Source organism: Schistocerca cancellata, chromosome 3 (genome assembly GCF_023864275.1).
Source record: "Schistocerca cancellata isolate TAMUIC-IGC-003103 chromosome 3, iqSchCanc2.1, whole genome shotgun sequence".
Lineage (NCBI taxonomy): Eukaryota > Metazoa > Arthropoda > Insecta > Orthoptera > Acrididae > Schistocerca > Schistocerca cancellata.
Window position 1 is genome coordinate 804225061 of NC_064628.1, and position 13235 is coordinate 804238295.

The 13235-nt window shown below is 38.0% G+C and overlaps 1 protein-coding gene across 2 annotated transcripts in view; it reads left to right on the top strand.

The window, feature by feature from the left end:
- The window catches only part of LOC126175863 (E3 ubiquitin-protein ligase Ubr3), a 281912-nt gene that overhangs the window by 241447 nt on the left and 27230 nt on the right, over window positions 1-13235 (top strand). For both annotated transcript variants that reach the window (XM_049922876.1, XM_049922877.1), the window contains 5 exons: window positions 2425-2567; window positions 5481-5633; window positions 8334-8479; window positions 9169-9334; window positions 11271-11553. In XM_049922876.1, coding sequence (XP_049778833.1) covers window positions 2425-2567; window positions 5481-5633; window positions 8334-8479; window positions 9169-9334; window positions 11271-11553 — 891 coding nt within the window. The remainder of the gene's footprint in view (window positions 1-2424; window positions 2568-5480; window positions 5634-8333; window positions 8480-9168; window positions 9335-11270; window positions 11554-13235) is intronic.

Sequence of the window (13235 nt, forward strand, 5' to 3'; positions counted from 1 at the left end):
ACGTAGATAAACTGAGGGTAGTGGATGTATACAGACGAGGTGCATGTCACCTTGGTGCAACAGATTTAAATGCAAAATCCTCTCTGTGGCACAGTAGGCAAACGAACAAATGAAGTGAGATACTAGAGGACATAATACAGGAACTGGACCTCAATGTTTTAAATCTAGAAGGCCAGCCGAATACATTCAAAGGACGAGCAGCTGAAGCCACCAACATACGATGTCACTTTAGCAAACTGCATGGCAGCTCCTGAGATAAACAGTTGGCAAGTGCTCAAGTACGTAACATCCATGACCATAATGCAGTTGTCATTGAAGGGGAAAGTGGCCACAATAGAGGGTCACAAACGGAGGAAAACATTTTTGGGTTAGAAATCAGGGCCGTGCGGGATTAGCTGAGCGGTCTAAGGCGGTGCAGTCATGGACTGTGTGGCTGGTCCCGGCGGAGGTTAGAGTCCTCCCTCGGGCATGGGTGTGTGTGTTTGTCCTTAGGATAATTTAGTCTAAGTAGTGTGTAAGCTTAGGGACTGATGACCTTAGCAGTTAAGTCTCATAAGATTTCACACACAATTGAAGATTTAGAAATCGGGAAAATACACTGGAATGGCTTTGTTACCTATATTTCAGCATTTCTAATGGAATTGCTTCTAGAACATATAGAATTCAGTGCACAGTTACTAACTGAACTGTTGCAAAGAGTACAGGGCATTTAAATTCCTAAGAAAAAGGTAAACAGTCTGGCTACAATCTCTTGGAGCCCAGAATTTTCTATGCTGAGCAGAAAAGTAAGGTCAAGAATAGCAGCGTGTTAATGTACTTCAGGGCAAATGGAGCGCACTGCAAGGCTTCATTAATACAGGACAGTTAAGATGCACTACAAAACATTGCTTCAGGAAATTAAAAGAATACACTGGGAGAAGTTTCTATGAAGGCAACTGCAATTTGGCAAATGGGGCAGGCCATTGTGGGCTCCACTGCCAGTATGTGGGTGCATCACCCAAATATTTGCATCAAGTGGGATGTAGCATCACACCATTCTGTGAATATGGAGAAGACAACTAGACTGCGATCTGCAAGCAGTTGTAAGTGACCAAAACTAGTGGACTGCAGTTAATATCATTTCACATCGAGTATCTAAAAGGCAACTGCTTAACTTTATCTGTAAGATCAAGTGGACACTCTGAATATCAAAATAACATCAACAGGTCACAAGAATTGTTTCCTCCATTATAGATAATGATAGGTACATATGAATGACATTTTAAAAAAGAAAGAATGAATGAATGCTATGGCTAGCCACACAGATATGCATAGACTTAAGGATTGCTGAGGTATGCATGTACCAGTGTGGGCAATACAGAATAGTGTAGCAACTAAAGGTGTAGAAGTAGATACTTGTAGTTAGTCTACAAACTTTAAGTTATTCTGAGACTGCCAGTAGCATATCAAGTAATATGAGCTGGAAATTACTCACTTGGAACTTGGATTAATTTATTTTATTTTATGTTATTTTTAATTGATTATTGTTTTCAGTATTCTGTTTTATTTCTACATTAATGTTACCAGTGGTTACTATTAACATAACTTATTATTATATACATAATACAAAACATTGTAGATCACCAGGCTTGTTGAAAATATAAGACCTGTTTAGAGCTTTCAGATAACAGGTCTAAAATTTGAAGCCATGAATTGAAACTGAATTCAGATCCCACATGAGATAGAGAAGAAGTTGGTGAAAAAACAGTTTTTCTAGATGTCAGGACTCATTCTATGTGATAAAAACTAGTTGTTGCAGGATTAATCTGAGGGCTAATTTATGTAGTTGGCAGTATTAGTCAGGTTCAAATTTATAGATCTGTATGGTCTTTGGGTCCAAAGAAAGTAGGTTATTGAGTTAATAATCACATCAATCATATTCATATTTGTGGGATGGCCACCGATCAGAGATGCTTGAACAGAGTGAAGCACTAGTTAAATAAGTGCATTTTAACCATCGGAACAAAGTAAATGTTCTCTGAGTAAGTGGACTGAAGTTGAGATAGGATGAGAATAATTATACAGCATCTTTTAGAAATATTTACATTGTGCTGAATATTGTTTCTGAAGAAATATATGGACAAAAAATTTGAGTACTGTTAACTGAACCTTAGTAATAATAGGTATGGGTAGTAAAATAGAAAGTTTCTATATGAATAAAATTGAGCATAAGGTTGCTGTTATTCATAGGTAACTCAGTTGTGTATGAGAAGTACAATTGTTTTCAGCACTTGGGACAATATTTTGTATTTTTCAATATTTTCTGTTGTTATAGACGCTGAATAAAATTGTTTCACGTTGAATTCTTCTAGTTTTTATTAACTAAACTTTTGTAGGACCTCTCTAAATTTTGCTGCATCAATTGTTTTGTTTTGTTCCATTCAGATGAGGGAGCTTCGGGAATGGATTGGAATGAGGAAGAATCTACAACGCTTACAACAAGCAAAAAAGAATATGACTGTGTTATTTGCAACCAAACATCACCCAGCACTGAAGAAAAACCAATGGGCCAGGTTGTGCTAGTGCAGGTATGTAAGATGGTGGCAATGGATGTGCATGGCTATCTACGTATCTTGGTGTGATTCACTTCAAAGGAAGTTTGTAAGGAATGAAATGTGCTTCAGAGTTTTGAATAAAATTAGTTGGATGAAAATGTTACATGTAGTGCTAGTGACCCTAAATATGTATACTGGGTGTTACAAAAAGGTACGGCCAAACTTTCAGAAAACATTCCTCACAGACAAAGAAAGAAAATATGTTATGTGGACATGTGTCCGGAAACGCTTACTTTCCATGTTAGGCCTTGGGAGAGCCAGTCCTGACAAAACTCTACCATCTGGTGAGCAAGATGTATGAGACAGGTGAAATGCCATCAGACTTCAAGAAGAATATAATAATTCCAATCCCAAAGAAAGCAGGTCTTGGCAGATGTGAAAATTACCGAACTATCAGTTTAATAAGTCACGGCTGCAAAATACTAACGCGAATTCTTTACAGACGAATGGAAAAACTACTAGAAGCCGACGAAGGGGAAGATCAATTTGGATTCCGTAGAAATATTGGAACACGTGAAGCAATACTGACCCTACGACTTATCTTACAAGCTAGATTAAGGAAAGGCCAACCTACGTTTCTAGCATTTGTAGACTTAGAGAAAGCTTTTGAATGCTCTCTTTCAAATTCTAAAAGTGACAGGGGTAAAATACAGGGAGCGAAAGGCTATTTACAATTTGTATAGAAACCAAATGGCAGTTACAAGAGTTGAGGGGCATGAAAGGGAAGCAGTGGTTGGGAAGGGAGTGAGACAGGGTTGTAGCCTCTCCCCGATGCTATTCAATCTGTATATTGAGCAAGCAGTGAAGGAAACAAAAGAAAAATTCGAAGTAGGTATTAAAATCCATGGAGAAGAAATAAAAACTTTGAAGTTCGCCAGTGACATTGTAATTCTGTCAGAGACAGCAAAGGACTTGGAAGAGCAGTTGAACGGAATGGATAGTGTCTTGGAAGGAGGATATAAGATGGACATCAACAAAAGCAAAACGAGGATAATGGAATGTGTCCGGAAACGTGGACGATAAATAGTTTAGACAAGTCAGGTGATGCTGAGGGGATTAGATTAGGAAATGAGACACTTAAAGTAGTAAAGGAGTTTTGCTATTTGGGGAGCAAAATAACTGATGATGGTCGAAGTAGAGAGGATATAAAATGTAGACTGGCAATGGGAAGGAAAGTGTTTCTGAAGAAGAGAAATTTGTTAACATTGAGTATTGATTTAAGTGTCAGGAAGTCGTTTCTGAAAGTATTTGTATTGAGTGTAGCCATGTATGGAAGTGAAATGTGGACGATAAATAGTTTAGACAAGAAGAGAATAGAAGCTTTCGAAATGTGGTGCTACAGAAGAATACTGAAGATTAGATGGGTAGATCACATAACTAATGAGGAGGTATTGAATAGAACTGGGGAGAAGAGGAGTTCGTGGCACAACTTGACTAGAAGAAGGGATCGGTTGGTAGGACATGTTCTGAGGCATCAAGGGATCACCAATTTAGTATTGGAGGGCAGCGTAGAGGGTAAAAATCATAGAGGGAGACCAAGAGATGAATACACCAAGCAGATTCAGAAGGATGTAGGCTGCAGTAGGTACTGGGAGATGAAGAAGCTTGCACAGGATAGAGTAGCATGGAGAGCTGCATCAAACCAGCCTCAGGACTGAAGACAACAACAACAACAACAACAACAACAACAACAACAACAACAACTTTAAGAGTTCATTACTCTTCATGTATAACACTCATGACGATATTGCTTAACACCAACACTGTTTGACATTACGCTAAGTGTTAGTATACATTATATTTGACAATATTATAGAAAGGATAGATTGCTACTCACCATAATCAAAGATGTTTCGTTGCGGATTGCGGATAGGCCCAACAAAAAGACTGTTAAGCAAGTTAGCTTTCAGCCAAAAGGCCTTCTTCCACAACACACACAAACACACACACACACACACACACACACACACACACACACACACGGCCACTGTCTCTGGCTGCTGAGAACAGCAATTTTTTTACGATCTCAGTTTTGAAGACACATTTATTTTTCAGTACTATTATCTGAGACATTGTGTGTCTAATATCACTCAAACTGTGTCGGGCTCCTCTCAACATTCATAGAATTATTTTATGTCTCATTTTTTATAATTTGAGATATGAGTGAGGAGTTTTTAAAAAATTCTTATGCATAATCATTATTTTTAATGGCCATTAATAATGATTTGTAGTATACTCCGCACTATATAATGTGAGGCACATCATCATTCTACAGAGAGAAATCTGACTTAGTTTGAGTGATAGTAGATGCATGATGTCCCAGATAGTGGTATTGAAAACTAAATGTGAAGCAAAAATCCATCATGTAAACAAATTGTTTTAGAAATTAAACCATTACAGATAAGTAATACAGTTTATACCACTGCAAATGTGATGCAATGTGGCATAAAATAGCAACATCCTAAGTGTTGTAGATTAAGAGTAATGCACTCTGAAGGTATGGGATGTAAATGCTATCTGCTCGTGAGGAGGTCCACTTTAATGTGTAATCACGCACTTTTGTAGCATAGACTACATTAATTTCATGAGACAGGAATAAATGATTAAAAAAAAAGTGTACATGACAAGCTAAAGTTTTTGAGTGTGAATAGTGCTAAACATAAAGATGAATACGTTAAATGAGAGGCCGGCAAACAAAAGGAGAACCAAGAATACAGATGATAAAATAGCACTGGTCAAATGCAGTGTCAAAAATTTTAATATCTACTCTAATTATAATTTTCAGTAATTACATATTCTGTAGCATTTCATTCATTGTTACCTGAGCTCAAGTGTTAATATGTAGTGTAATCCATTATTTTTTAATAATAAGCCAAAATGTTTTAGGCAAGCAGTGTCCTGGCACATAAACGACGAAGTGCGGAACCAGCTTTCTTCCCCACATGTGATGAGGAAAGGCAGAGCTTGCGAAGGGATGACAACTTCCTTGGCAGTGAATTTGATCGTCGTGTTGAAGATCTGAATGCACAATTTGACTGTGTAAGCATCCCAACTATTTTTAGATAGGCAAAAATGTAATATTTCAAATCACTAATTTCTGAGTAGTACACTCTGGCTTTGTGTAGTTATTTCAAAACAGAGAGAGACAATGTGCTGTTATTTGATGTGATCTGTGTTTAGGAATGGCAGAGTTATACATTTGAATGAAACTTGGTTACACATAGTTGTGTTTGAATACTTGTATCTGACCATAATTTATTGGTTATAAACTCGTGGCTGCCAGCTATTACAGTTTGTCTGTAATTGTTATAGCTTTATTGTCTTCATAAAGAGTTAAGGGAAGTTACTAAAAAATAATGAAAATAGACATTTCACAACCTGATGTTTTACAAAAAATCAAAAAAGGTGCTGTTCATAATTTGCTAATCATAGGCTACTAAAATGTTTTATAGATTTTAATGATTTCCTTCCTGAGTACACGGTAAAGCTGTCTACAAATGACTTCCAAAGTAATGTTTGCACTGAGTTTGAAACATGTTCTGCAACATTTTTCACAGCTGGTACAGGACCTACTGATATTTGCAAGATGTTGGCATCATAAAAACAGTGTCCCATGACTGTGTTGGTACAAATTAAAGAAACATTGTCCCTGGCCTGCTGCCACCAATTGCCGCTACGCATCTCTTGTGTTAACTTTTGCTCTGTCTGTAGTGTTACATGTTGTCTTTACATGTGTTCCTTTACAAAATGGAATCGCTCTCGCTCGCCTCTGGAGTTTTCAAGAGTCACAGTTACCAAATATTAAACAGAAGCGTGACTCCATATCAAAAAATGCCGCATTGCTTCGCACCAATGGCAGTGTTGAAGGGGGGGGGGGATTAGTCTCTCATTTTCCGATCCCACAGTGATAACAGGATTTGTTATCTATTTTAGAAAAATTGGTCATCAGCAAGTTGTGTGAGCTGCCATCACATGGAAGGGCGGAGGATTATGATGCTTTTCATTTTTTATGAAGCGGAAATAGAAGTATGCAGAAGATGGCAGTCAGTAGTAGAGGTGGATGTGGCAGGGGGATCATCAACTGCAGATTCCTCAGTCACATTCATTGGAAGTGTGGGTGACATTGAGACTGAAGTAGTTTCCTTCATTGAAAATCATAGTTCGGATTAATTTTAGTATGAAAATTAAAATAAATATAGGGTCAGTTAATATATCTTCTTTATTTGGGGTCAGAAAACGTCTGAAATATAGCATTTAAAGACCTAAATCAGGCTTCTAATTTTTAAATGTTTGTAGCACTGCCGTGGTAAGAGTTGAAGGATAAGAAATGGAAGCCACAATTGAGATGGGAATGAGGCAGGATTGTCACTTATCACCAATGTTAATCAGTCTGTAAATTGAGCAAGCTGTGAAGGAAACCCAAGAGAAATTTTGGAAGGGAAACAAATCTCAGGGATAAGAAATAACCTGTTAGTTTGCAAGTGACATTGTGATCCTGTCAGAGATAACTAAGGAAGAACAGTATAAAGTATGTACTTACTTGTTACTTATTAGGTTGGCTGTACAAACTTGAGTCTGTCTTTGGCCTCCCCAGCCTCCTCCATCTGCCCCAAGATATGTGAACTCTTTTGCCCATTTAAAGATTTGCCATCTACATATAAAGGTCTGTTATCATTCTCTCTGCTCACTGTGATGTATTTGGTCATATCCATATTCACATTCAAGCCTGCTCTCATTGCCACTTCCATTAACACTCTTCATATCTGAAACAGAGCCTGTGCATTCTGTGCTATTAAAACTGCATCTTCTGCTTAGACCTGGGTATTGATCCTTCTACCCAGCTGAGTTCTTGTCTCCAGGCTTATTACCTTTCTCGCTGCTCTATCCAGAACCAGATTAAACAGAAGCAGGGAGAGACACTCTCTCTGTCACACTCTAGGATTTAAAATACAGATGGAAAGTATCACGAAAAGCATTTCTGAAGAAAAGGGATATTTGTTAACATTAAATATGAATTTAAATGTTTAGAAGTCTTTTTTGAAGGTATTTCTGAAGAGTGTAGCCTTGTTTGGAAGTGAAACATGAATGGTAAACTATTCAGACAAGAAGAGAATAGAATCTGTTGAAATATGGTGCTACATAAGACTGCTGAAGATTATATGGGTATATTGAATAATAAATGAGGGAGTATTAAATCAGATTAGGGGAAAAAAGAAAGCTTGAGTAAAGGAAGGTATCAGTTCATAATACGCATCATGAGGCATCAAGGAATTGTCAAATTTGTTAATGGAAGGAAATATGGGAGATAAAAATTGTAAAGGGAGACCAAGACTTGAATGCGGTAAGCAAGTTCAAATTGATGCAGGTTGCAGGAGTTGTGCTTAAATGAAAAGGCCTGCACATGATAGACTAGCATGGAGAGTTGCATCAAACTAATCTTCAGACTGAAGACCATGACAACAACTTATATATTAAAGTACCTTAAAGCTGAAGTTACTTGTATTCAGTAGTTGCATACATTCTACACCCCCCCCCCCCTCTCTCTCTCTCTCTCTCTCTCTCTCTCTCTCTCTCTCTCTCTCTCTCTCTCTCTCTCCTGCTCACTGCTTCCTCACCTATTGTTTCCCTTTTTCCACCTCCAAGTGGAAGGGAAAGTTAAAGTAAGTGATATTGTATGTATGAAATTTGAAGCAAATGTGTATTTTATGTACAAAGTCTGATTCAGTACCTCTTTTACAGAGTTCGTGGCAGTTATCTGTAAATATAGGCTGGGATGGTGGTGTCCATATCCAGACTTGCGGCCACCATCTACATCTCGACTGCCTGAAATCATATCTACAATCTTTACGCAACCAGCAGCGGCAACAAAGTCTTGCAGTAGACAGGTAAACTGGTGTTCATTCTACCATCTAAAATTTGTTGTGGGAAATGGAAAAAAAATTGTTTGAGCATTTTTAATGTGTTTTGTCATTCAAGCATTGAGTAAAAATTATGTGCCAGAGAGATTTGTTTCAGTCTGTATAGTCAACTTTATATTTCCTAAACAAGAGACTCATGCTGCCCTCATATGGCACCCTCATCTGCCAACTTGTTTATGGGCCACTTAAAGGAAACCTTACCTGCAACCAAAACTTCTAAACCAATCATTGGTGATACATTAGTGTTCCAGACATAGGACAAAGACTTCACTCTTCCAGATCTGTAATACTTTCTCTTTTATCTGTTTCACCTGAGCTCCTTTGGCCCAGTGAGCTATTTTCTTGCAGATGTTGAGCTCTACATCTATACCTCCCATCCCTTCCACAACAAAAGTCTCCACTGTTGTCTTCTTGGCTATGGATGGCTGATTTACCATGATGAGCATAACCTCTGCCAGTGTACTTGAAACCTTCCTAAGCAGGCACTAGCCTGTAGACTTGATCATTAACCAGGCACGTACGTGTGTGTGTGTGTGTGTGTGTGTGTGTGTGTGTGTGTGTGTGTGTTTTCAGATAATTATACATAACTTCTTCTTTTTTTCTTTATAACTTGCTTATGTTCATTTTAAAAATACAGAATTTATTATTTTTTGCAGAGGTGAATATTGGTGTCCACTGTGTCGACAGTTAGCTAATTCAGTGCTGCCTCTTTCACCGCAGTTGGGAGAATGTTCAGCAATTGTGCGGTCACGACCTTCTAGTCTTTTGGTGTCAGTGGCAGAACTTACTGTCTTTTTGAAGGATATTCAGCCAATCAATTTAGTATGTATTATTAATAATATATTTTGATATTTGAAGTAGATTTGAAAATCATTTTTGATAACATGTTTTCAAATGTTACATAACTTAACTTGTTTTGATTAGATGTCTCTGGGTTTCCAGCTGAGTTAATGATGCCACTTTTGTTCACAATATTTTGATTACTGACCTACTTGTGTTCTTCACTTGAAGATGACACTTATGCAGGTCACAAAAATATTATACACAAAAGTGAAATCTTCAATTCTGCTGGAAATCTAAAAATATAATGCAGTAAACCATGCTGAGACTACCTCATAACTAGTATTCCTAAAAACAAAGATGATGTGACTTACCAAATGAAAGTGCTGGCAGGTTGACAGACACACAAACGAACACAAACATACACACAAAATTCAAGCTTTCGCAACAAACTGTTGCCTCATCAGGAAAGAGGGAAGGAGAGGGAAAGACGAAAGGTTGTGGGTTTTAAGGGAGAGGGTAAGGAGTCATTCCAGTCCCGGGAGCGGAAAGACTTACCTTAGGGGGAAAAAAGGACGGGTATACACTCGCGCACACACACATATCCATCCACACGTATACAGACACAAGCAGACATATTTAAAGACAAAGAGTTTGGGCAGAGATGTCAGTCGAGGCAGAAGTGCAGAGGCAAAGATGTTGATGAATGACAGGTGAGATATGAGTGGCGGAAATTTGAAATTAGCGGAGATTGAGGCCTGGTGGATAACGGGAAGAGATGATATATTGAAGAGCAAGTTCCCATCTCCGGAGTTCGGATAGGTTGGTGTTAGTAGGAAGTATCCAGATAACCCGGACGGTGTAACACTGCGCCAAGATGTGCTGGTCGTGCACCAAGGCATGTTTAGCCACAGGGTGATCCTCATTACCAACAAACACTGTCTGCCTGTGTCCATTCATGCGAATGGACAGTTTGTTGCTGGTCATTCCCACATAGAATGCATCACAGTGTAGGCAGGTCAGTTGGTAGATCACGTGGGTGCTTTCACACGTGGCTCTGCCTTTGATTGTGTACACCTTCCGGGTTACAGGACTGGAGTAGGTGGTGGTGGGAGGGTGCATGGGACAGGTTTTACACCGGGGGCGGTTACAAGAGTAGGAGCCAGAGGGTAGGGAAGGTGGTTTGGGGATTTCATAGGGATGAACTAAGAGGTTACGAAGGTTAGGTGGACGGCGGAAAGACACTCTTGGTGGAGTGGGGAGGATTTCATGAAGGATGGATCTCATTTCAGGGCAGGATTTGAGGAAGTCGTATCCCTGCTGGAGAGCCACATTCAGAATCTGATCCAGTCCCGGAAAGTATCCTGTCACAAGTGGGGCACTTTTGTGGTTCTTCTGTGAGAGGTTCTGGGTTTGAGAGGATGAGGAAGTGGCTCTTTCGAAATCTTTCATAACTAGTATTGTTTGACATGTGTAGAAATGTCATCTTTGTACTAGAGTCTGTCATCTATAATGAAGATAATACCGTGAAGCAAATTTCGGTTAATAATGATGCATAATTGTAGAGACAGCCATATAACTGTGAAAGGAGTTGGATATTGATAAGCAAACAATTTGTTAGTTTTGAACTGGTACTGACCTTTGACATGGAAAATGTTTCCTTGTGCGGTGTTGCAGATTTCCGCGTGAAATGCTTACCCAAGTCCAGAAAAAAGAGAGAGAGATTCACCATGTATTTTTGTCTAAGATTTCTTTATTTAATTTCCTTGTATTTATAAAGTTGACATAAATGAAAAATTATGCCCCCCTTCCAATAATGTGTGTTATTTGTTGAGAGTTAATGATATTGTTGTGAAATTTATCTGATAGTGCTAAACATAAGCTGTCCCTAATTTTCAAATGTGTACTGTAATGATAATTTGTTTCTTCTATTTTCTTTAAGATGAAATTTTAATAAGCACACTCCTTCTTTCTTTAGAAATCTTCAAATATTATGGAAGCTATGGGAAAGTCTATGGAAGACATGACAAATAGCACACATCACAAATTTAAACAAAAGAGTCATTCTACTACACCAGAAAGTCTGTTTCTTTTTGTTAATTCTGTAGCAAGGACAAATTTAGAAATTGAGCTTGTTCAAAGAGGAGGTTCGTTGGTTTTAAATCCTAACATGCTACCAGGAGCCTCTAACGCAAGTCCGGCAGGTGGTGCACAGTTTCAAGATGTTCTGACAACTCTTATACCAAAGAGATCGTGCGTTGGTGAGTCCTCCTTATATGCTATATTTCACTATTGTATGTAATAGTATGGTTGGTGAACCTCATAGCATGCTGGAGAAAGCAGAAACTGTTGTCACATGATCAAATTTGAAAATTAGTAAGAACTGTGAATTTATGAAATTGGATTCTGTGTTGCTTTTCACTGTTAATGAATTAAGGAACTAATATAGACTCAAGCTAATAATATTTGCCATTAAAAGATTATGAGAGTTTTTACAGTTAGTACATAGAACAATAATGGATAGTGTTCATATCAGTTTATCATTATTTATAGACTCTGATGAACACTTCTTTAAATATTACATTTGTTTAATGTTACTGTTGTTTTGTTGAAATATTTTCATCGTTATCATGTTGAAAACAATCTGCATTAAAGATTGTTGAGTGTCCTACATCTCACTCATTGGTAACAAATGGAAAGTACTTAATTTACGCTGATGCAGTAGTAGTAGCAGCATTAGTAGTAGTAGCAGCATTAGTAGTAGTAGTAGTAGTAGTAGTAGTAGTAGTAGTAGTATTCAGTCCGAAGAACAGTGTGATGTTCTTCACACTAATCCTCTTGAGCAAGATCTGTCTGCATAAGTACTGAATAACTACTGAACCTTATATCCATTTGAACCTGCTAATTGTATTACCATATTTTATCACATAAGCTCCTCTCTCATATATTCCCTTTCCCAACGATTTTTCATCATTAAAAAATTAGTATTGTCACACATAATCCTCTCTCTTGGTTCATTCTTACTGGAGTGGCCTTCAAATGACTTAACAGTGGACGCAGTGATACTTGACATAAAAAATATTTCCATAAATTTGAAAAGAAAAGTTGCAGACATATTTCTAGGTCAGTTTATTGCAAGTCATCATAGTGTTGAAATATTCAAACTACATGGCAAGATTTAAATTACATGTGTTATCTTACGCTGATACAGGTGGAATAAAAGCTGCATGAAGACGTTTCTCCATTGATCCTAATTCAATACGGTATTGGCAGAGACAAAAAATAAACGCATGGCTTCAAAGCCAAGCTCCAAATCTTTCCATGGGCCTAAAACAGGGAAATATCCCAAAACTGATAATGATATAATTGCACATGTCAGTGAACTTCGGAATGATGGTTGGGCTGTCTCTTACGAAATGATTCAGAACAAAGCTGACAGCATAGCTGCCATGCTCAACATTGACAGAAAGGATTTTAAAGCAAGCATTGGTTGGGTGATTTGTTTTATGAGATGACAAAATCTCAGTCTACAAAGGAGAACATCTTTGTGCCAGCGTTTACCCCAAAACTACACAGATAAGGTAATCAAGTTCCATCATTACATAATACAAGTGTGACAGCAATATGACTATTTGCTCTCCCAGGTTGGTAACACTGACCAAATGCCAGTGTTTTTTTATATGCTGTTTAACACCGCTGTTGCTCCAACTGGTTCAAAAAGTGTCCTTGTGAAGACAATTGGAGTGGAGAAACTAAGATGCACAATGATGATGTGCATTACAGCAGATGGTAATAAACTTCCACCATATGCCATCTTTAAAAGGAAGACATTACCAAAGGAGATTACCCCACATGTAATTCACTTATGAGTGCAAGAAAAGGGCTGGATGACAGCAGATTTGATGGTGAATTGGTTGGAGAGTGTCTAGGGGAGACGACCAGG